The sequence below is a fragment of the Chanodichthys erythropterus genome, chromosome 9, assembly GCF_024489055.1.
Source record: "Chanodichthys erythropterus isolate Z2021 chromosome 9, ASM2448905v1, whole genome shotgun sequence".
Classification (NCBI taxonomy): domain Eukaryota; kingdom Metazoa; phylum Chordata; class Actinopteri; order Cypriniformes; family Xenocyprididae; genus Chanodichthys; species Chanodichthys erythropterus.
In genome coordinates, this window is record NC_090229.1 from 28,510,732 (window position 1) to 28,536,067 (window position 25,336).

At 36.8% G+C, this 25,336-nt stretch overlaps 1 protein-coding gene across 1 annotated transcript in view; it reads left to right on the forward strand.

Annotated features, from left to right (window-relative positions):
- Positions 1-25,336, forward strand: part of LOC137027263 (novel protein similar to vertebrate membrane associated guanylate kinase, WW and PDZ domain containing 1 (MAGI1)) — a 111,998-nt gene that overhangs the window by 56,665 nt on the left and 29,997 nt on the right. Inside the window, exons 6-13 of the mRNA XM_067395241.1 lie at positions 2,213-2,396; positions 3,556-3,626; positions 5,253-5,318; positions 5,597-5,764; positions 10,678-11,212; positions 12,463-13,030; positions 13,112-13,175; positions 14,318-14,695. Coding sequence (XP_067251342.1) covers positions 2,213-2,396; positions 3,556-3,626; positions 5,253-5,318; positions 5,597-5,764; positions 10,678-11,212; positions 12,463-13,030; positions 13,112-13,175; positions 14,318-14,695 — 2,034 coding nt within the window. The remainder of the gene's footprint in view (positions 1-2,212; positions 2,397-3,555; positions 3,627-5,252; positions 5,319-5,596; positions 5,765-10,677; positions 11,213-12,462; positions 13,031-13,111; positions 13,176-14,317; positions 14,696-25,336) is intronic.

Sequence of the window (25,336 nt, forward strand, 5' to 3'; positions counted from 1 at the left end):
TTACAAGCAATAAACAAAGAGTGCTTTCAGTATTTAAGATTATCTAAAAGTTTCCCATTCAAGAACTATAAGTGATTTTCCTTTCTCATGTTTACTGTTGTTTAATTGTTGCTATGACATCATAGACAGCGGGAAATAGCTAAGCTGCATTCACGCACAGATCTCTTTTGGAAATATAAGAAGTAACGCAGTTTGTCATGCCCGTTTAATCCACTACATTAAACCGTACTTTAAACCATTTACACGGAGTCACGCATAGCCGCATGCGCGAGCACTCTTCACAAACAAAGTGTGCCGCGCGTCAGCATTCGAAATTGAAAGCAGCCTTCTGTTAGTAAGTTTTGTATTTTAAATATATAAGTCCACTGGATTCCAAACAACATAAATGATGCCTTCGTAGAGAATTTGTCAGGAAAATACAGACAGGCGAGACCACACACTGCATGTGTAACATCAAACAAGCGTGCGTCTTTCACAGCGCATCCTGAGCAATGAAGCCCGCGAATGACGCTTCAACCTTTCCAAACTTTATTAAAGATTCTTTTTCGGAAGGTTTGAGTGGTGTATGTGTGTGAGGAAACGGAAGCAAGCAGAATATGGGTATTTCTAAACCACATTCAACGTCATCGTGCATATGGTAAAAAAAAAGAAAAAAAAAAAGCTCAGAATCGATTCTGAAATTCTCATAATCGATCCATAATCGTTGGAGAGAGAATTGCGATGCATAGATGGATCGATTTTTTTTTTTTCTCCCACCCCTAGTGTTTGATGGGGTTGAGGTCAGGACTCAACCCCAGTCAAGTTCTTCCACACCAAACTCGTCCAACCATGTCTTTATGGACGTTGCTTTGTGCACTGGGGCACCGTCCTACTACTACAGACCTTCCCCTAACTGTTCCCACAAAGCATAGCATTGTCCAAAATGTCTTGGGATGTTAGAGTATAAGATTTCTCTTCACTGGAAGTGAGGTCCCCAGCCAAACCCTTGAAAAACAGCCCCATATCTTTATCCCTCCTCCACCAAACTTTACAGATGGCACAATGCAGTCAGGCAGGTAACATTATCTGCTAAACAGAGGAGTGTGATTTGTCACTTCACAGAACGTGTTTCCACTGCTCCAGAGTCCAGTGGTGGCGAGCTTCACAACACTCCATCCGACACTTGGCATTGTACTTGGTGATGTAAGGCTTGCATGCAGCTGCTCGGCCATGGAAACCCATTCCATGAAGCTCCCGCCGCACAGTGTTTGTGCTCTTATTAATTCCAGTGGAAGTTTGGAACTCTTTAGCTATGGAATCAGCAAAGAGTTGGCGACTGTGCCTCAGCACTTGGTGACCCCGCTCTGTGACTTTACGTGGTCTTCTGCTTTATTGTTGCTGTTCCTAAATGCTTCCACTTTCCAATAATACCACTTTTGACCGTAAAATATCTAGCAGGGATGAAATTTCATGACCTGACTTATTGCAAAGGTTGCATCCTATTACAATACTATGCTTAAATTCACTGAGCTCTTCAAAATGACCCAATTTTTCACAAATGTTTGTAAATGCAGACTGTGTGGATGGGTGCTTAATTTGATACACCTGTGTGCAATGGATCTGATTGAAACACCTGAATTCAGTAATTATAAAGTGTATACCAATACATTTGTCCATATAGTGTATGCTTTCTGTATAATTACAGAGATCATTTCATTCATTTATAGTACGGCAACTGTATTTAGCTGCAATGGGTACACACACACACACACACACACACACGGTTTTAATGCTTCATGGGGACATTCCATGGTCACAAAGATTTTTATACTGTACAAACTGTATATTCTATCCACTAACTCTTCTCATCACAGAGAATATTCTGTATTTTACATCACTTAGTATGATTTAAAAGCTGTTTTCTCATTGGGGACCATAAAAGGACAAGGATTTCGGATTTTGCCATCTTTATGGGGACATTTGCAAAATAGAAAACTATAAATAGAAGCCTATATAATGGTAATGCACAATGATAGTTTCATTTTGCTGTTTTTCTTGCTTTCATATGTCCAATAGGAGAAATAAACCTATTTAGTGCTGAATAGAAAACAGAATGACTTTGAATAATAATTCAATGAATGTTCAAATTGAAGCTTTCAGCCATAATAGTCTTTTGTGTTTCAGTAAGCCGTGTCATTTCAGAAGTCTTGCTTTCTCTTCATTGGTGTTTTAGGTGGTTCGGCTGGAGCGAGCAGTGCCCCCGCCCCCACTTCATCCCCCAGCCAATCACGAGAGTCAAGCGGAGGAGACGGCAGTGCCTTGGAGAATGGGTTCGGACCCCGTAGAGGTGCACGGGTGACAGGGTCGGAAAACTGGGAGATGATGTACAGTGACTCAGGGAATGCCTATTACAAAGAGTAAGAAGATTAATGATCACTATATGAATGATTTATACTGTTAGTATAAAAGGTAGCATATACTGTTGGGACCATATGTTTTAAAACACTAAAAACACAGCTGATTTCGCTTCAGGACCCAAATTTTACATTGGACATTGAGGGATATTTCATCCAAAAATGCATAACATAAAATAAGATATTTGGAAGAATGTTTCTTCTGTTTTTGACTGTACAATGAAAGTCAGTGGGGTCAGTTTTTGTTTTCAGTTGGCACTTAACATATACAAAAATTGTTTATTAATATTGCTAAAAAAAAAAAAAGTCTGTTAAATTTAAATCTATTTGTTTTTAATGCAGTTTATGTCCAATTTTATTGAATTTGCATAGTTTTGATCTTGTTTTTTGAGGATGAGGGAATGTCACACAACCTGTGCTGGTTATTGGCTTCAGTCAATAGACAGATGTATTTGCAGCTCAGTATGGTAGACTCTGATTGGACACACAGTCATTGACATAAAGAGATATGGAAATATTTTTACCTTCCATGTAAAAAATTAAGACTTTTTTGCCGTCTTAAAGGAATAGTTCACCAAAAATTGAAAATTCCATCTGCCGGAAACTAGTTATTATAGTTTATAAAGTTTTAAATATGGATATTTTTCTTACAAATACCCATCGCTTCACTTCAAAAGGCCTTTATTAACCCCCTGGAGCCGTATGGATTATATTTATGATGGATGGATGGATGCACGTTTTTGGCTTCAAAATCTCGCACCTCCTTTACTACCATTATAAAGCTGGGAAGAGCGAGAATATTATTTAATATAACTCCGCTTGTGCTCATCTGAAAGAAGATAGTCATATACACCTATGATGGTTGAGGGTGAGTAAATCATGGGATAATTTTCATTTTTGGGTGAACTTTCCCTTTAGCTATGCACAATTATATGATTAGCTGCTTTTTATTATGTAGCATGGTTTTCATTCAGAACAGACCTGCAACCATTCACTTATAAAACAATATGAAGTATATAATTAAAAAACCTCAACGTGTCATAAATGTATTAGCAACACAATTATTTTAAGTGTGATGTTTTACAGTCATGTACAGTGGTGATTTAAATGACTTTTCCTATTTGACAACACTGACCTCTTGTGTTATGTGTTTGTCCTGCAGCCAACATCTAAAGCCATCCTCTTGGCTTAATCGCCGAACTCGCAGCAGAGAGAATGTGTGTATGACAGAATGTAAGATTCTATTCTATTCTATTCTATTCTATTCTATTCTATTCTATTCTATTCTATTCTATTCTATTCTATTCTATTCTATTGCCCTTTTTCCATTTGGGTTTAAGTCATGTACTAGTTTTAGATGTAAATAACAATAAATATTTAGTATATGCACTGTATAAAAGTTATAGTCCACACTTTTTAATCTAGGGAGCTTTTATTAGCTTGATTTAAAGACAGATGTTCATGCAGCTACATTAGGATATTTGCTTAAAAGTTTGATAACAAAAAGTGAGGTTGCTCCCCTGACACTTTTTGTGATTTATAAAGTCTATATAGGGCTTGTCACAGTGTGATTTTAATGCCAAATGATAAAAGGCACACTTTTAATCGTCATCGAAGTTTAAAATACATGAAATATCACCCATGAACAAAACATCTTTCCCTTCTAACAACAGAAATGTGGGTAATTCTTCAATTTGCTACATTGATCAATTCAGGTAGTAAAATTTATATTTTAAAACTACCTGTAAACGGAGGGTTTGACATGTTCTTAACCCTACAGTATAAAGCCTTCTGTATTATATTTGATACACAGTTTTTCTAAGCCCTAAAAAACCTGTTGTAGACAATCTACTATGTGCCCTTTGTCATCTGATTGTTAGTTTATACTTTTTTTCAAGTAAAATGCTTCTTAGTATAGGCCATGGTACACGTGTCTTTTTGCTGTAAAATAAATGTAAGAATAACTTTTATATTGTTAGTAATATTTTAAGATGAACATTTACTGGACTGAAGAAGTTAGTTTACCTGATTATCCATACAACATTGTTTTTTGTTTTTTTGAAAAAAATCATATTAAAATGTGAGTATCAAATATGATACATCAGGCTTTTGAGGAAATGTTAATTTGTTCATCTCTCAGTCATCATCCCCCCACACCCACTCACCCACCCCTCCACACACAAACACAATATAGTTCTTTATATTATAAAAAATCTATTATAACTATTATAAAAATCTCATTACAAGCTATCAGAATTTCATCTTATTTTTTGACCATATAGATATCAACAATTGCACCAAATTGCATAGTTTTGCTCAGTTTGGGCCCCTGATTAAGATTGAGTTGTTTTTTTCTCCTCGAGTATGAGCTCCATATTCTTCTATATCATACTATATGAGTCATAAAGGCCTGATGTATTAAATATCATACGCAACAAATACACATATGCAATGTTATATATATATATATATATAAATATATATATATATATATATATATATATATATATATATATATATATATATATTATTCTTTATATTAATATTTAAAAGAATAATAAATAAAACATAATGGAAATAAATGGTCAAAAGTGTACTACAAAGTTATTGCATTTGAAGTCTGTTTATGAAATGCAGTACATCATTACTGACTGTAGAGGGTGGTATAAATGTTTATGTTATAGAAACGAGATGTCATTACAGCTTCAAAATTCCATGCCTGCTTTTGGTGGTTGTTTTTACATTTTGTGCTGTAAAGTGCTGCATGTGAATCTGCTGTTTAACATACGCTTGAACAGTATGTGCTCAGACATGCAAATGCTTACCTCTGTCTGTACTTCTACCTCTCTTTTCCTTCAGACATTTCAAATTCATGCATTTGGCAGACACTTACAGACTTACAAAGCTACTTACAGTGCATTCAAGGTATACATTTTTGTCAGTTTGTGTGTTCCCTTGGATTTGATCCCATGATCTTAGCAGTGCTAGCATCATGTGTTACCCGTTGAGCTAGCGGGACAGAATTTAGATTCACTTGTCTCTGGGAAATTTTCATTTTTTTCTTTACCTTTCACCATCCATCTTTTGTAATGTTAATCATTTCTTCTTTTCTTTGCTCTTAATTGGATAATTTCCTAAATAATCTGTCTGTCATCATATTTAAACCTGTCACCATATTCTTTCTCTGATTTTGTGCTTTGTAGTGGCAGAGTTTACAGACCAGCCGAGTGAATTGAGAGGCTTCTCCGTTCACACTCGTTTGGTGAAGGGTCCACGGGGCTTCGGCTTCAACATAGTGGGAGGCAGCAGGAGGAGGGAGTTCCTGCAGATTTACAGCATCACTCCCGGAGGACCTTCAACACTTAACACAGGTAACCACCCTCATCTCTCTTCAGCCGCCCACTGCAGTAGAGGACTGTTGTAACAAAAAAGGGTATTTTTATGTTTTATCTATAGGTTGCTCATCTCTTTCTCTCTTCCTCTATATTACTCCTTCTGTCCCACCGTGGATTAGTGTTGTGATTGTGTGATTCTTTTGAATGAGAGTCTCGATCTCCCTCTAATCCTAATGGCCTGCATGGAGTAATCCAGCTATCACTGCCTTCCGACATACACATTTACAATTAAAATGTGACATTATGAACACACTGTCTCTCACTTAACTATTACATGCAGACACAAAATTACATATTACGCTTCACCTATGACTGGTCATATATGGGCCATTCTACAGAACTGGTTCAAAATCAGAGTTGGAACCATCCTGAAAAAAAAGTGTCTTTTTCCACAAATTTTGTATGTATGCAAATTGTATATATCCAAGGTACACATTTCTAGTAATTGTGCATGTTAATTCTCATATTGTATTTTAAAGGTGCCCTCGAATGAAAAATTGAATTTATCTTGGCATAGTTAAATAACAAGAGTTCAGTACATGGAAATGACATACAGTGAGTCTCAAACTCCATTGTTTCCTCCTTCTTATATAAATCTCATTTGTTTAAAAGACCTCCGAAGAACAGGTGAATCTCAACATAACACCGACTGTTACATAACAGTCGGGGTGTACGCCCCCAATATTTGCATATGCCAGCCCACGTTTCCAACATTATAAAAGGCATTAGACAAGGGCAGCCAGTATTAACGTCTGGATGTGCACAACCAAATCATCAGACTAGGTAAGCAAGCAAGAACAATAGCGAAAAATGGCAGATGGAGCAATAATAACTGACATGATCCATGATAACATGATATTTTTAGTGATATTTGTAAACTGTCTTTCTAAATGTTTCATTAGCATGTTGCTAATGTACTTAACTAACGTTAAATGCGGTTAAAGTTACCATCGGTTATTACTGTATTCACGGAGACAAGAGAGCCGTCGCTATTTTCATTTTTAAACACTTGCAGTCTGTATAATTCATAAACACAACTTCATTCTTTATAAATCTCTCCAACAGTGTAGCATTACCCGTTAGCCACAGAGCACTATCAAACTCATTCAAAATCAGAAGTAAACAATATAACAGTATACAATACTCACATAATCTGACGCATACATGCTGCATGCATGACGAACACTTTGTAAAGATCCATTTTGAGGGTTATATTAGCTGTGTAAACTTTAAGGCACTGTTTAAGGCAAGCGCGAGCTCTGTGGGCGGAGAGCACGGGATTTAAAGGGGCCGCAGCATAAAATCGGCGCGTTTATAATGATGCCCCAAAATAGGCAGTTAAAAAAAATTAATAAAAAAAAATCTATGGGGTATTTTGAGCTGCAACTTCACAGACACATTCAGGGGACACCTTAGACTTATATTACATCTTTTAAAAACATAATCTAGGGCACCTTTAAGAAAGTTTTGGAATATTTTTCCTCTCCTCAAATTTGTCACTACCGAAAAACAATAATAAATCATTTAATAAGAAGTTTTTTGCTATTTTATTCAAAAGTTTTCACAGGTCAATAACAATTACAAATTTTAACAATATTTTTAGTGAAGTTTTATGATATTTGTTGAATTTTGAATTCAATCTGTTTTTGTAAAAGGCATAAAGTTTATCATGCTGATTTCAAAGTTAAAGATTTATTAGTTTGAATATACATTGAACCAAACACTATGATAACATCTTAGTTGATAATTCAATTTATTTTATTTTTGACAAAACATCCTATGTTTCGTTAGTGACAATTTTAGATACTTTTGAGCCTAGCTCAAAAATACTGATCAGCACATGGTTAGCTAGTACACTTCTGAACAGTTGTACACACTCAAAATCTAAATTTTATTGAATAACACCCAAAAAACAACTATGTCACAACCAAAACTTTACCATGTTTCAGTCGTGACTGTTTTGGTAGTGACAATTTTAGATACTTTTGAGCCTAGCTCAAAGATACTGATCAGCACATGGTTAGCTAGTACACTTCTGAACAGTTGTACACACTCAAAATCTAAATTTTATTGAATAACACCCAAAAAACAACTATGTCACAACCAAAACTTTACCATGTTTCAGTCGTGACTGTTTTGGTAGTGACAATTTTAGATACTTTTGAGCCTAGCTCAAAGATACTGATCAGCACATGGTTAGCTAGTACACTTCTGAACAGTTGTACACACTCAAAATCTAAATTTTATTGAATAACACCCAAAAAACAACTATGTCACAACCAAAACTTTACCATGTTTCAGTCGTGACTGTTTTGGTAGTGACAATTTTAGATACTTTTGAGCCTAGCTCAAAGATGCTTATCAGTACATGGTTACCTAGCACAGTTCTGAATAAAACACTGAGTAAAGTTCTGAGTAAAACACATAAAAACTAAATTTTATGGAACAACCCCAAAAAGTTTGCTTAATTGCAGAAAAGAAGGTGTTTGGTAGTGATGTTCCTTAAAGTTACACACAGAGTTTCAGACTTTTGAACACATTTACCTCAAAATGAATGAACCTACCTACCATGTAGCTATGAGAGACGGACACGGAAATGTTTCCTGATCAAAAATGTAGGGGTGTAGTTAGTCTCAGCCAATGGACTAAAACATACGCCACGGGCTCTATCATACACCTGGTGCAAAGGGCGCGAGGCGGGATGCAAGTGTTTTTTGTTAGTTTCAGCCCAATGCAGTTACCATTTAGCAAAAATAGCAAATGCATTTGCACCTATTTGTGCGTCTATGGGCGTGCTGGTCTAAAAACGAGGTGTGTTGGTGTGTTGCTATTTTGAGGCAACTGAAATAGACTGTGCCACTGACCAGCTGAAACCTGGTCTAAAGTCAGTGGCGCAATATTTTTTTTTATTATTTAAAGAGCATGTTAGTAATATGCACTTATAGGCGGGTGCACAACACACGTACATTCTGCTTATTACACATAGGGACGTGCAGCAGCACACAAACATGCCAAATATCAAAAATAAAAGGATTACAATGTAAAAGATTATTATTGTGTGCATAAAGATAAAAATGCTTTGGTGGAATCCGGCTTGTACCATAGATGGTCTGCTCACGAGCTTTAACCTCGCGCACGAGCAGATCCGTCTCCTCACTAGAGAAGCGTTCAGTTTTTCTTTGTGCAAATTCCGCCATGTAAATAGCGATTCCTCCATGGTGTGAGCGCAACTGGCTTTTAAAGGGAATGGGAGATGAGCCCAAAACACACCAATGACTCATTAAGAGAATAGGGACAACCCTTTTAGACCATGCGCCAGGCACGCCGACCATTTTTCACATCGTTAAACTAGCAAAAGTGGATTCGGACACGCCCTATGTGCACTTGCGCCCTGCGCTTTAGACCATGCACTTAGATTGTTAAAATAGGGCCCTATTTTGGTAGTGACATGAAAATGCAGGACACACTAAATTTTTACATAAAATTTCATGATTTACATAAGCAATAAGGTTTGAGAGGCTGTTCTTTATCGTGAATAAGTCATGGCTGAAGCGGAATGCCTGCAACCCCTTCAGCCATGACTTATTCACGATACAACACTAGCCTCGAGTACCTTATTGCTTTTATAAAACGGTTTCCACATAATACAAATATTAAAGCCAAAAATATTTATCAATGCAACTTTCATGAAGTAAACTTTCACTAATAGCCTTCCGTCCACCGGAAAAAATAGTCCTTGACCGTGAACACCAACAGGAGTTACATTATTACGCCATTAGATGGCGGCAAAGACTGTCTTTATGAGTGTGTCAGTCAGTAGCGAAGACTTTTATATTGAAAAGACTGAATTATTGTGAACACGGAACAAGAAGCAACTGACAAATGCTTTGACTGGCGCTGTCAGTCACGGGAAAACCCCTTAACTGTTAAAAGCACAAGAAAATACATCAGAAATTTAAACAGATTTTTTATTATGAACATAGGACTGACCTGAAGGATGCTAAATCTGAATGCTGGTAATAAACTCTCTCACTCGATCTCGTTCTCACAATACTCTGCTACATAATACAGTAAGCTTCAATGAACAATATCAATTGAGATTTACAGTTTACGTTGCTAAGAGTGGTTGCTAAGGGTGGTTGCTTAAGGGTGTTGTGTAGTGATACACAGAACCGCTGGGTGAAGCGGTCATAGCCATGTTTTTTTGTGTGAATAAAACACAGCTATTGACCAATCAGAATTAAGGACAGGAACTAACCGTTTAATAAAAAAAGAAAATATAATATACAAGTTTGAATAAATACAAGTTTGTTAGTTTTTTTAAGAAATGGATGCATTTGATCAGAAGTGACAGTAAATGCATTCACAATGTTACACAATTATATTAAAATAAATGCTGTAAATTTCTATTCATCAAAGAATCTTGAAAAAATATTCACAGAAATATTAAGCAGACTTCAAGATTGATAGTAAAAAGAAATATGTCTTGAGCACCAAATCAGCATATTAGAATGATTTCTGAAGGAACATGTGACACTGAAGACTGGAGTAATGATGCTGAGAATTCAGCTTTGCCACCACAAGAATAAATTACATTTTAAAATGTATAAAATTAGAAAACATTTATTTTAAATTGTAACAATATTTCACAATATTCCTGTTTTTACTGTATTTTTGATCAAATAATTGCAGCCTTGTTGTGCATTAGAGAAAAATAACAAACATAACATTAAAAAAATCTTACCAACCCTGTATGTTTAAATGGTAGTGTGTAAATTCTATTTTTTATGTAGTTAAATATTTTTGAACTTAGGTTGAACTTTCATGTTGAATGCATGCAAAAATGAATTGCATGCAATTTAACACGTTCCAACTCTTGCCTTTTTCAGCGGACATTCTGGTGTACATCAATGATACCTGTGTGCTGGGCTTCTCTCACAAAGAGGTAGTGGAAATGCTGAAAGCCATTCCGGTAGGTCACACTGTAGACGTTGTGGTTCGAAGAGGTTACCCCATGCTATATAACTCTGATGGCTGCCCTAAGATGCCCAATTCTAGACTAACAGCTTCCCAAGACCAGTCACTACATCTACCTCCACCAACCACCACCCAACCCCAGGCCCAGGCTCCTCTCCCATACGCACAGCCACACCTCAGCCACAACGGGCCTATGTGGTCTGATTTTGAGAGGGGATCCTCAAGGAATCTGAGAGTACGGGCATCAAGGTTCAGTCTGGATGCTAATGGTAATTCACCTCCTATTGCTTCACCTCAAAGACCTCCATCATCATACCAGTACTCTAACGGGTGTGGGAGTGGATTCCTGAGACCGCCACGCACTGCAAGAAGCATAAGGAGGTTACAGAGTGCAGAACTAGCCAGCCAGAGTGACAGTGAGGTGGTGTCTGCGCTTGGATCACAGAGGTGAAAGGATTTTATATGTTATATTGTCACTGCTATGATCAGGGTTGGGTGGGTTATTATTTAAACTTTACTAAAGATTACAGAATACATGCTGTAAAATGTAATTTGTAACATTTAACGTTAGATTACTTATTTTTTTGACTCGTTTTTAAGTATAAACAAGTGAAAAAATCTTCCAGTTTTTGTTATAATTTTGTTTTAAGGATTTTTACTGATTAAGAATGTTAGGAATATTACCCTAATATCTAATCATCATATGCTACTGTTCAAAAGATTTGGGTTTGTAAGATTTTTAAAAATGTTTTTGAAGTCGTTTATGCTCACCAAGGCTGCGCGTATTTGATCAAAAATACAGCAAGACCAGTTAAATTGTGAAATATTATTAGAATTTAAAATACATTTTTTAAATGATCTTTGTTTTAAGATACTTTAAAATGTAATTTAATACTGTGATGGCAAAGCAGCTATTACTCCAGTTTTCATTGTCACATGATCCTTCACAAAACATTCTGATATGCTGATTTAGTGCTCAAGAAACTTTTTACTAGTATTATTATTTATCAATCTATCTGATGTGAAATTGATTTTTCTTGACATACTTTATCATAAAAGACTTTATCATAAATATGTAAGGACTAGAAATGGCATTTTAGCTTAGCATAAAGCTAAATGATAACATTACAATTTACACTAGTTTATTTCTGCTTCTCAAAATTTACTTCAAAACCCCATGAGTGTATAAAATAGCTTCTTTTTACTGATCATTGGTGGATTCTTTTCATAGAGTGAGGTAGAAAATACATTTGTAGCTGTCTTTGCGATGCTAAAGGCTAACACATTTCTCATATTTCTTGTAAAACTGCATAAAAACACAGACAAACGAAATATTGTCGTAATCTTGTTTTTATTGGATACATATTTCATCTGTCAAAGACTTTTTGTTGAACAGAATATTATAATTCCCCACAAATTGAAGTTCCTTAATGATTTAGTTTTTGTTCTTGACACCGCCCTCTGTCTACTTGGAGGAAAGTAACACACATCATAAGAGTGTTTCAATGCTGTTAAATCTAAATACTTTTTTAATGTAACTGATTATCAGCATTTAAGTTGTAACTGTAACTGAATACAGTTACTCATATTTTCACTGTTTCACGTATTCTCTTCCTACCAACCCTGATTATGATACGTTATGTCTACTGCGCTTTGCTTTGCCTGACCACATGGTCTTTCTCTTTTTATCTTCACAGGGCCTCGGTCATCCGTAACCACAACAACAACTCTCTCTCCACTCCGCCACCTCTACGCCTGTACTCCTTCAAATCTTCTGAGAGTGACCTTTCCTCGAGTACTCCACCGCCCATATCTCGATTACCCCTACCCCACACAGAACTAAGTCCGGGTCCTGTTGCTTTCTCTCCTGGTGGTGGAAGGCGCTACTCCCATCTCCGTAAACCACAGCATTCACTGCTAACCCCACCTAGCAGTGCCCATTCAGACGGGCCTTACTTCACCTTCAATGGCACAGCCAGTGCCAGCAGTGGCAGCCCGAACAGCATTCCTTCACCCGGAGCCATGAGTGCTGTGATTGGCAGTGGAGTTGGAGGAATGGCGGGAAATGGGGAATTAGTCCCTGTTGCCTTGGCTAAATGTGAGAGGGGAAGCAATATGGGGTTCAGTGTGACGGCAGGAGGTCATGGAGGCAGACAGACCCTTGTAAAGAAAGTCTGGGACCACAGACAGTGTAATGGGCTGCAGTCTGGAGATGCCATTGTGAAGATCAATGGTGCTGATGTACAAAGTCTCAGCTTTGCACAGGTAGAAAAAGAGATGACTAAGAGCTGAGCTTAAGCCTTTTGTTATGGTATATATATATATATTCTTTGTTTATTATTCAAGGTCCAAAGGATTCTGCAAGAACACACTAAAAAAGGGGAGGTTATTCTGCTGGTTTACAGAGGGGGTAAGTTATATGTTCACCTATTCCATTACATACAGTGTTCTCATTGAAAATATACATTTTGCACCATTTATACTTTTAAATAAACAAAGCTTTAGGATTTTTAAATTTATGTATTTATTTTAATATTTTAGATTCTGCACTATTTTAGGTCACTAATCAAATAATCAAACTTGTGACATTGATCATGTGATAATTTTGTAATATTTTCAAATAATTCTCCATAACATTGTCATCAGTAGGTATGATATTGAAATTTTGGCCACCACCACAGTTATTTATATTTTAAATATGTATTAGCTGAATAAAAACCTTATAGGCTCTGTGAAATTGTTTCTTAATTTAATTTTATTATTTTAAGATATATCAGTATCAGCTGATAAATGTTTATCTTGCATACCTGATCATCAGATCAAAATTGTAGAGTTCATTCAGCTCGACAAACCAAATAATTAGACATTCAGATATTCATGTTAATTTTTCAGTTCACTCAAATTATTGTGCTGTTGATCATATGAAAATATTGATATTAGCAAAGACTATAGAATAACACAAGACGTGTCACTCGTATTGTTTTGAATGGGAGAAAGTGTAACGCGCAATATGGCAGAATAAGTCCCGCCTTCTAAATAAGAGCCAATCGCCGACTGGTAAAGTCATTGCGTCACTTCAGCGGCCGTTAGAATCTCCGGTTTCTATAGAAACAGTCAGACGCTTGCCTCCGAAGAGACGCGCATTTAGGTCTGCGCGTGCGCATTAGCTTGATCCAGCCTGAAAAATACAGTTTTTTGTCATGATTCGAGCATTTAGAAACTAAATTTATGAGCCGGTTGTTGTTAGATTTCATTGGTGATTTCAAATATGAAATTTAATCGTAAGGTTGGCGAACAGTTTTGGAGAATTTGATGTTTCCCCATTCAAAGAGATTGCATGATGCCCAGGATGCCCGAGAGGCATTTCAAAGATGGCCGCTGAGTGAAATGACTTGTCTTAAAGGGACTTTGATATTAGTCTCAGACTTTAGAACCTACTGTATGTATTATTATTTAAAAAAGTGGCATTTTTAGGTTGCAGAAAATCAATAACAATTGTGTAGTCTTCACCCCCGTTCATCAAATATTAATAATTGTGTACTCTTGTTGTAGGCACCTCTCATTTCTCCAATTCCCCTAATTCTGTGCGGCGACTAACTCCGCCCCCTCCACGCTCCGCCTCCGACTCTGAAGTCCCTCTTACCGACTCTGTGCCATTATCGCGTAACTCTCTCACTCCGCCCTCTCCAGCGCTGGTGCGCTCCTCATTGGTCCAGAGCACCAGCTTCCTGGATTCTGTACCTGTCACTCTCACGCTTGAGCCACGGGATTGGATGAGTTTGGAGGAAGGGGGGACAGTGCTCAGTCCCAGAGTAAAAACAGAGCAGAAAGAACAGCCTGTGCTGCGGGGGTATGAGGTGGAGCTGAAGAGGAAGCCAGGCGAAGGCTTTGGATTTGTTATCGCCTCTCAGGATGTGGAAAATGTCAAAGGTGAGTATTTGTAATGCACCAACACCATGCAATATCCTGCAAGTACACCATGACCACCATTAGAGGCAAGATATTTCCTGAGTCTTATATTGAAAAACTAAGTTTTAAAGAATGTTCAAGTCCAGACTGATCATTTCTCCTTCATAATCAGGTCAAGTGATCTTTATTGTTATTCTGCTGTATGTAGAGACATACATTGGAACGAAATGTTGTGCCTCGCAGGATGACGGTGCTACATATTTAAACATAATATAAACAGTTGAAGTACAAACAAGTATAAACCTACACATAGCTAACCTACTGAAAGTAGTCTAACTATACACAGTGTACAGCATAAATGAGTACACTCCCTCTAAAACTTCTGAAAATCAGCAATTACTCAGTTATTTAGAAGACATGTTAAGGTTCTTTAGAGATATAATGTTCCAGCAAGTCTGCTTAATCAATTACCAAAGAAGCATGTCAAAATTATTCAGGAAAATAAGATTTTCTTATCAAGGTGATAAATGTTGTGTAACAAAAATGAGTACACCCTCCTAAAAGTTACTAAATAAAACGAAATAAAAATGTTCTGGTATAAGCAATGTTGAACCAAAACATTTAAAGAGAAGTAATTTCTTGAAAATTAAAAGTGTTATTTAGCCCACTGAATCATTCTCAGACTTAATGCTGACAACAATGGAACCACTTGAGAGAGAACTGCAGGAGACTTATTTCTTAGCACAAAAGAGGACAGTGGTACAAGAGGATTACCAAATCATTGTTTTAAGTGTGAAATTATAGCAAAAGTAACAAATTCAAAAACAATGGACTTGTGACAAGGCTCCTGAAATAGTCAGGCCTTCATTTTAAGCTTTCATTTAGTGATGAGGGATTTTTTTGCTAGACAAAGAGCAGGAGAAATACCAAGCGAGTGTCTCAGAGCCAGCAAAAGCTATGAAAAGAGTGACTGTTTTTCTCACAGAGGAAGATGCAGGCTGCAGAAATGACATGCATGGTTGTTGTTCTCACTGGAACTACCTACTGTAGCCAAAGCACAATAAAGTCAGCTAGCCTTTTCCAAAGCCCATATTTATAAAAATATCGATTCTGGGAATCAATTCTCTGGTCTCCTGAGACCATCATTTTGGATCTAACAGCATCCAAAATGTTATGGTGTTGCTAGAGGAGGAGTACAGTGAGAAGTGCCTGGTTCCCACAGTAAAGTTCAGTGGTTGTAAAGCTCTTATATAGGGATGTATGAGTGCTGAAGGTGTGAGGGAGTTGTGCTTTATCAATGTTGTCATGAATTCCCACACCACTGTGTAATTTAATACACAAACTTGAAACAGAAGATGTTACCCTTTCCTCATTTCCTCATTTTTCTCAACATGACAGTGAGGATACGCATTCTCTCAAGGTGAAAAACCTTCTGTGGACATGTATTGCACTCAATCTTAACACTCTTGAGCACCTGTGGGGGATTCTGTAGAGACGAGTTGAGCAACACTCCTCATTAAAGATCAGGGCATTTATGGAGCTCATCATCCAGGAGTTTAACAGGACAAATGTGACAATTTGTCATGAACTTGTACACTCCGTGCCAAGAAGGTTCAGAGCAGTATATTCAAAATTATGGAGGGCATACTAAGTGCTAGAATATTATACATTTGTTGAATTAAATCTAGGGTGTACACATTTCTGCAATCCTTATTTTAAACAAAATTGTCTAATTTACTTATTTTATGGCTATTAATGACATATATTTCTGTTTTCATTATGTGTATGTTTAATACATTTTAGTTTTGCCATCTTTCCATGAATTGTATTAGTGATCATAAAGAAAATACATCTTTTGTATTTGTTCAGAGGGGGTGTACTCATTTATGCTGTGCACTGTATATACAAATACTAACTACACATATACTTAATATAACTATATGTATACATATACTCTCGCACACTCACAAAAGAGTTTTACACGTAGTGCAATGCTACAAAAAAACAGCACATAAAGAGACATTTGGGGCAAATAGTGGAACTTGGAGACAAGATGAGTTTGTAGCATATGTACATGTAAACATATGTTTTACCATGTTGAGTCTGGGTAGCACGGAGTGTTTAAAGTGTCCAGTGCACAAAGAGACATTAGAGAGTATTCGCACAGGTGGTACAGGTGTACATCCCACTCATCCACCTGTGCATAGTTTTGAACAGGGGGTTCAGAGGTGAGCGGAGTGGGTGAAGAAGTTGTTGAGCACTCTGACAGAGCGGGCTCTGATGCTCTGGTACTGTCTTCCTGACAGCAGGAGCTAGAAGAGACTGTGGGAGAGATGTGTGCATTCTTTCACAATACTGGTGGGTTTGCTGGAGCACTGTGCAAGGAAAATGTCCAGGATGGAGGGAAGAAAGACACAGATGATCTTTGCATCTGTGTTTACTTTCCACTGTAGGGTCTTGCAGTCTGCCGTGCTGCAGTTTCCATACCAGCCAGTGATGCAGCTGGTCAGCAAACTCTCAATGGTGCCCCTGTAGAATGTGGTGAGGATGGGTGGGGGGAGACTTGCTCTTTTCAGTCGGCGCAGGAAGTGGAGGCGCTGCTGGGCCTTCTTGAAGAGTGATGTGGTGCACCAGATTAGACTCTCTATGATGTGCACCCCCAGGATATACAGAGAAAAAAGATCAAAAATAAGGTGTTAATATGTTCATTAATAATTAACAAAGACTTTGAAGCTAGGGTGTGCAGTTTCGTAGAGGCTAGCAATACCAAGCTAGCTTTGAAAGAATAAGATCCCACCCTCCATTTAGAGCGCCCTCCAAACCACGCCTCCACCAAAACACATGAACGTGCACAGCCAGAGCAGTCTGCAAAGCATCACTAGAGACAATGTTAAATTACCACATGTCTTAAAGTACATAGCATTAATAATGAACATAAACAACCTAAAGGGTTAGTTCAAATAAAAATGAAAATTCTGTCATTAATTACTCACCCTCATGTCGTTCCACACCTGTAAGACCTTTGTTCATCTTCGGAACACAAATTAAGATATTTTTGATGAAATCATCACATGCATCCGTCATGCTGCTCACGTGTGCAGCTTTGGCCAATACTGAGCCAGCATTCGGACGTAAACACAGAAGCTTTCACTGTGCTGACTGCATCAACTGCGTAAGGATAATGACAGGGAGGAGAATATATTATTTGAATGAAGTCGTTATTTTCGTTGTTTTTGCACACAAAAAGTATTCTCGACGCTTCATAAAATTAAGGTTGAACCACTGCAGTCACGTTGACGATTTTAACAATGTCTTTAGTACCTTTCTGGACCTTATTATATTGCTGTCTATGGCCGAGTCATATACCTCTCGGATTTCATCAAAAATATCTTAATTTGTGTTCCAAAGATGAACGAAGGTCTTACAGGTCTGGAACGACATAAGGGTGAGTAATTAATGACAGAATTTTCATTTTTGGGTGAACTAACCCTTTAAAGAGCTCTGACTTATACCACATGACTGCTGCAGATTAATTTTGGCGTTGATAGTGTTGCCATATAGACAAACATAAACCTGAGTCTGAGGACATGAACAGCTCAGAGTGAAAAGTCACGGGTTGCCATCTCTTAATTATGGAAATTACGACATGGTGTGAATGCAGCTTAAGCTTGTTGTTTTGGTTCTGCAGGAACTGTAGCAGAGCATAAGAGAATTCTTTCAAAAACATTACAAATCTTACCAACTCCAGTCTTCCCAAATTTTCTATATTAATGAAGCTCCATGGAGTTGCATGCTATTTAATGTTGTTGGTTAAAATATATTATACTTTTAAAGCAGCCAAATGCTGTGTTATACGCATAATTGGGTTTCTTTAGTGGCAGCTGTATTAAGTTGACTGACTGACAGTGAGACAGAGGCCTGCCAACACCGAGGCCTGCCAACAGTCAGGCCCGGATACACGCACTCCTCCTTCACCCTCCCACTCACCCCTACCTAAGCCCACAATGACCTCATTTTGCTCAGTGTTCCTTTTGGTTTTTATTGAGGCCATGGCATCACTAAAGCATGAGCATCTAAAAAAGTGCCTGTCCCCAATGTCACAGCTGTTTCCATGTATATCAATATCTCAGATGCTTCTCTTCTGTATGACTCAATTTCATAATCTTTTTGAGCTGCATGTGCTGTCGTGATGTTTTATACAACCTCAGGGTCTATGTTAGAATCAAAGTTAATATTTGAGATTTTGACAGTATTATAATGAATTATATATTTTTTTAAGGTTTATACTTTATAGTTTTATAGTTTAATTGTAGTACCATTCACATAAACCCTGTGTTATTTTGACCTGTTGGTTAGTTTGTTTCCAGTTTTGTTAAGCTATAGTTCTCAAATGGGCAATGCTAGATCAAATCTGGCTCATACAATTGATCCTGTTCCTTCTCCCAGTCATCTGGAAAATGGCCTAAAAAAAATCAAGTAGCTCATTTGTGTTCCTACACATGTACCGTACATAAATGTCTGGCAATTTAAGGCTCAGTATAGAGATAAAAGAGAGTTTGCCTTGAGACTGTGATGCCTGATGAAACTGAATGTGTGTGTTTGTGTACAGCTGATGCCTGTAGAGCCATATAAAATTCAGAGATGTTGTCGATATAAGAAATGTCAGGGGAGACACTGAGAGAATTATAAAGAGAGAAGAAATTATGTCAGCAAGCAAAACATGAGGAGTTACAAGATCAATGAATCAATAAGAGTGATTATCCTAGTCGTGCCACTGCCAGTGGATCTCTTAAAGGGACAGTGTTGGTATCGCATACCAGTGTTGGTATCGTACAAGTAATTTGAGTTATGTAATCAGATTACTTTTTCAAGTAACTAGTAAAGTAACGCATTACTCTTTTTCAATTTACAACAAAATATTTGAGTTACTTTTTCAAATAAGTAACACAAGTTAATTTTCACATTTATTGACTGACAGCTCTCCTGTCTCTAATAAGCAAAAATGTCTTAGATTAGATTTAGAAATAAGAGTGTTGGACTTCCTTCTCATGTATCCTATTCTTCTTTCATCCATAATGGCAGCACAGCTGAAAGGTTTGTTTGAGTTGCGCCCTCTTCTGTACAGCTGTAAATATGCATTTCCTTCAGACTGAGGCTTTTCATTTCACTTTTGGTGTGAAAGGTCCTTAATATTTGCCAAAAATAAAACTTGTTCTTATTAAAAAACTAACAAGCAAGCCCAGCCCAGATGAGAAAAAGTAACGCAAAAGTAATGTAACAGATTACTTCTCATAAAAGTTAGTTACTTCAATTAGTTACTTTTTTTTTGGAGTAACGCAATATTGTAATGCATTACTTTTAATAGTAACTTTTCCCATCACTGTTCATGTGTGTGTGTGAGGAGTCAGACATTCCCAGACAGCACATTCTCTTTTGGCACGCTTGAATGGTTTAAAAGCATTTGCATGAATAAGAGCGTGATCATATATTGTAAAGCTAACCAACGGATGACAGAAAAAAATGGATGCTACGTTAATTGCGTTATATATTTTAAACGTGGAAAAAAATAATCGAGTGACAAATAAAAGTGACAGCACTATTATATATGTGTGTATATATATATATATATATATATATATATATATATAAGGTATTTTACTGTTAAATAAGTGACAGGACATTTTACAATGTATTTTATGATAGATGTATAGTGCTTTTACATAATTGACAGCCCCATTCACTTGGAAAACAATGTGCAGTATATTTATCAAAAATTCACCTTTTGTATTCCACATAAGAAAAAAGTCATGCAGGTTCGAAATGACACAAGGCTGTATAAATGCTGACATGAATTAAATTTTTGGGTGAATTATCAATAAACTATTTTCAATTTTACATTGCACCAGTGTTATCATATGCTCACTGCACTGATACAGCAGTAATTTCAATCCCTCAAATGCTTTTTATTGGCATGACCAGCATGCATCAGCAATGCCAAAGTCAGATTACACACATACTGTATGTGCATGTAGGTCTCTCTCGCTCCCTCCCTTCCCCTGATCGGCACCCCCCGCTCTGCAGTGGTCCAAGGATTAAATCGTTCATCTCGTTCGCTCTCTTATCGCCCCTCCTCTTATCTCCATCTCTCTGTCTTTATTCCCTCCTTTTCTCTGCCCGTCCACCTCTCTCTCTCTCACTCTCGTTCACCGACTCCAGATGCCAAAGGAAAATGAACCCGCTACAGTAAGCATCTCACTCGCACGGCGAGACAGAGGCTCGTTCTGTTTTGTTTTCATCACTTGTTTGTTTATGCCCTCCATTCGTTTTCTCATTATGACCCTACCGCGTAATCGCTCTCACATGTGTGGGGATTTAAACGGAGTGTGATCCGGGATCGGGACCCTGCCTCCACATACACACGCACACTAACACACACACACGCACACACCAAGCCATGCTGGAGAGACTGCAGTCTGCCTTGAAAAGTGTCAAGGACTCCAAACGTAAATATTTTTTCTTTCTTTCTTGATTTCATCCCATATTTCTTAAAATGATAATCAGCTAGCTATTGGGAGATTGTCAGTGCAGATGCAGAGTGTTTTAAATAGGAGAGATATGTGCTTTACTATTATGGGGTTTAATAGGCTCTATGGCCTGTTAATTGTAACTGTTACGACAGATGATATCTGCAGTGCGTTTATAAATGTTTGGGTATAGATATGCGTCTATATGTTGAGGAATAATTTATACAGTTTGTTAGGGGATACAATTCTCTTTCGTTCAGTATAAACACAATTATAATCATTGCAAAAGTCCCCCACCATAACAGAAAAACAAAGTTGTGTGTGTATTTTGTGTATGTAAAAATCGGATCCTAAACTAATTACATAAAAGTAATATTTTATGGTGTTTTGTTATATCTCTCTGTGTTTTTGACTTGTTTCGGGGGCTTTTGCTGTCAAAGATCTGTTATTATTGCACAAAGTGTGACTGAAACATTCCCCTAGACCACAAATTACTCTCTCTCTCACACACACACACACCTATTATTGTTACGGTGCAAAAGCCCTGTGCGTTCTTTGATCTGGGCTTCAAAAAAACAGTACTGCATTCATTGTACCTAAATCAATAGCACATCTGCAGAACATCTTATAGCAAGATAAGCAAGATATTATCTTCATCTCATGCATATCAGCTCATGTTCATACATCTGCTTCAGTTGTGATATATTTTATACAATCATTGCAGTGACTGAATGCTGGGGCTTGTAATCTTTTTAATTATGTTTTGTAATTATTGCCTCATTCCTCATATGCATTTGGTGAGTAATGTAATTCCTTGACAGATTTTTTTTTTCTCATTTGGTTCAAGTTGCTGTTTGCTAACTCTGTCAGAAGTGTTTATGTCTTACAAGTTGTTGCACATACTCCTCATGTCATGTGAAATTAGATTTTTAGTACTTTAGTAGGTTTTAAATGTGTTGTTAAATCTTTGTTTCACTGAAATACAAAAGATTATGGAAGTAAAATGAATTGTGAATAGCTATCTACAGCATTGTTAGTTAAATTTATTAACAGTTGTCATTATTTATACAGTCATAACTAGTACATTTTGATACTGTACTGGTAAAAACTACTGCTGCAGTGCAACACAGGTTCATCACACACTCTCTCTGTGTCTTTCTCTTGTCCCGCTTAGTCTCTCTCTTGTATTTTAGTATGCAGCGCTGGTCTTCTGAAGTGAATGGTGTTACAGTGCCAGCCAGTGCATTTCAGCAGCTGTGGAGCACTTTTATTATTGAGATGAAGATGTACAAAGACTGCTACTATATTATATTCTATATTTCATCAGTGTTACTTAAAGGCCACACTGTTTGTGTAACTGTGCTCATCTGTGTTGTAGACAGACTGTCAGTCTGTGGATTTTACAGCAGCTCTTTCTTCAGGTTACATGGTTATGCCAATAGGTGGCAACAAATGACTGTCTTTATGAGTAAGTAAGTCATTGAATCATTCATTCAACTGATTCATTCAAAACCATTAGTTCATTTAGGAACTAAATAAGTATCTGTTTTATGAGTGAGTCATTAGCCCCTTTCACACAGTAATCCATGCAAATTACCATAAAATTACCAGAATGACTTTACTGGTACACAAATATGCTGTTAACACAAGCAATGACGTTTTGGCTTTTTACCTTTAGGAGACCATTCACACATCAGCAATGAATTACCGGTAAATTCTGTGATGTCAGACAATGTAAGTTATCTTTTAACGCATTCGCCTGCATTAGTTTCATTATCTGTTCAGTTTTTGACATCTGAGTGACAGGTGTTAGGGGATGATTGCACAGAACACGTTTTTGGCTCTTAAAACCACGAGACGTGCATAATAGTATCCAACTGTACACTGTAAAAAATATTCCGTTGTTTTTACAAAATAATTTTGGCAGCTGTGGTTGTGGAAAAACTGTAAACACATTTACAGAACAAACTGTAAATTTTACAGTATAAAACTGTAATTTACAAAAAAAAAAAAAATAGAATGTAAACCAGTAAATTCAACAATGCGCACTACTACTAAAATCTGTTTTGTACCTTTAACATATACTGACAACCACCATAATAATTCAGGTGGTAAAAGAGAAAGCCACATGAAGAATAAGAGTTCGCAAAACACCATTATGGTAACCCACAACACTTACATAATGCAATAAACATTCATTAAACAACAGAAGATGTAACATAAAACCCTAATGTATGTAACTGATAACAAAAACTCTTAAGAAACATGATTTTTTTAAACAAAATACTTTCAAATGTGGAGTGTCACACAGGGAATTGTGGGAATTTCAGTTTACAGTTTTTGACTGTAAATTATACATTGATTTTGTCTTTTTTACTTCTAAAAATTGAAAAGAATTACTGTGAAAATTACATAAAATGTCTGGTAAGAGCTTTTACAGTTTTTCCCTGTATATAGTACAGGAACCTACTGTTAACCTATTTACAATATTTTACCATTAAAATCACATTCATTTTTTACAGTGTAAAGCTGCAGCACTGATGAATGAAAAAGAAGGCAGGGTCAAACATGTTCATCTAGAGCACATTTACATAGAAAAACTACTACAAAGCTGCAAAGCTTTCTGTAAACAGTGCAGAGTAATCATGTCATCTCCACAAGAACTTTATGATTGGCCCAAAGCAGACTTCTTATGTCAGTGCATTCTGATTTTGTACATGATCATACTAAATCTTCATTCTTTGTTCATACACAGCATCAGTAATTTACTGGTAATTTTACAACTTTTCATACTGGTAAATTGCTAGAACCAATTTCCTGGCTTTTTTTTAAAAAAAGGTCCTGTTCACACATGATCTCTTAATGGTAATTTACCAATAAAGTGTGTAAAAGGAGCTATTGCATTATTCACTCAGCTGATTTGTTCAAAAACACATTCACTCTGGAATGAAACTCCACTACTGTGCATTGCTTGTTTGATTCAATGGTTCTTTCTGTTTTGACTTTGATTGGAACTATTTAGTTTGGTGGGATAATGACAAAGTAACTAGCAGTATCAAAATCGTGTCTCAGTTGCTAAAATATTGTCTACAGTTGCTCAATGTTAACTTTTTGTTGTTTACCTGTGTATAAAAGCAGTGTCACACTCACAATCATGCTGTTGGTCTGAATTTCAGCATGGCTGTGATTACATTCAGTACGGCCTCATGTCTAGAGCCAAATCAAACATTTGATTTGACAGAAATCTGTGTAGTGTAGAAAGAGTCCATATTTTTGCTCTGTTTTCCTTGAACACTATAAATTTTTACATTGTATATTTGCTAAAATAAATTTTATCTCTGTCGGAGTACATTATCATATGTAGATGGCTTCAAAAACCTTGCAGTCAGGTCTGTTAAAAAATGATATATGTGTACATGTGAATAACAAGTGTCTTGTGCTGTTCACATGGTTCAGCTTTACTCCATAACTTACTGCCTGTATGAAGGTGGTCCAGTGTTTTCCAGCATATCAAGGCTAAGTGTCTATGTGACTTACATTGTGGCCCATTTGTCGGCATTAGTGTGGGAAAGCATATGACAACAGTACTTCAAGCCCAATATTGTTACACAGTTTTCAGCTATCAAAGCACCCAAAATAAAATTCTCTCATCATTTACTCACAGTCATGTTATTTCAGACTTTTTTAAAAATATATTTATGTTCCACAAAACAAAGAAAGTTATATAGGTTTGGAACGATATGAGGGTGAGTAAATGATTTTTAATTTTCAAGAATTTTAATTAGTTTTGAATGATCTCCAAAGCTGAACTGTGTAAATTCTTGAGTGATAAAATACTTTCTCCCATCCCATTTTAATGTGCTCAGACATAAGTAAGCAGTTTGTAGGATGATTTCATTTTGGTTTGGGACAGGACAATCTGTTTGTATGAGCAATAACAGGAGTGTTTTTGAAAGCAGTTATATTTGCAATTTAGAAATTACAAACTTCATATTCAGTCAAGAAGTCTCATCTGTTACGTGTGCTGTATGCTGGAGAGATGAGGCGTACTCGGAGATCCACAAGATGGGTCTTTAATAATAATCAAGGAGCGAAAGCACATACACACATAAACATGAACGAGAACGGACGATGAGTG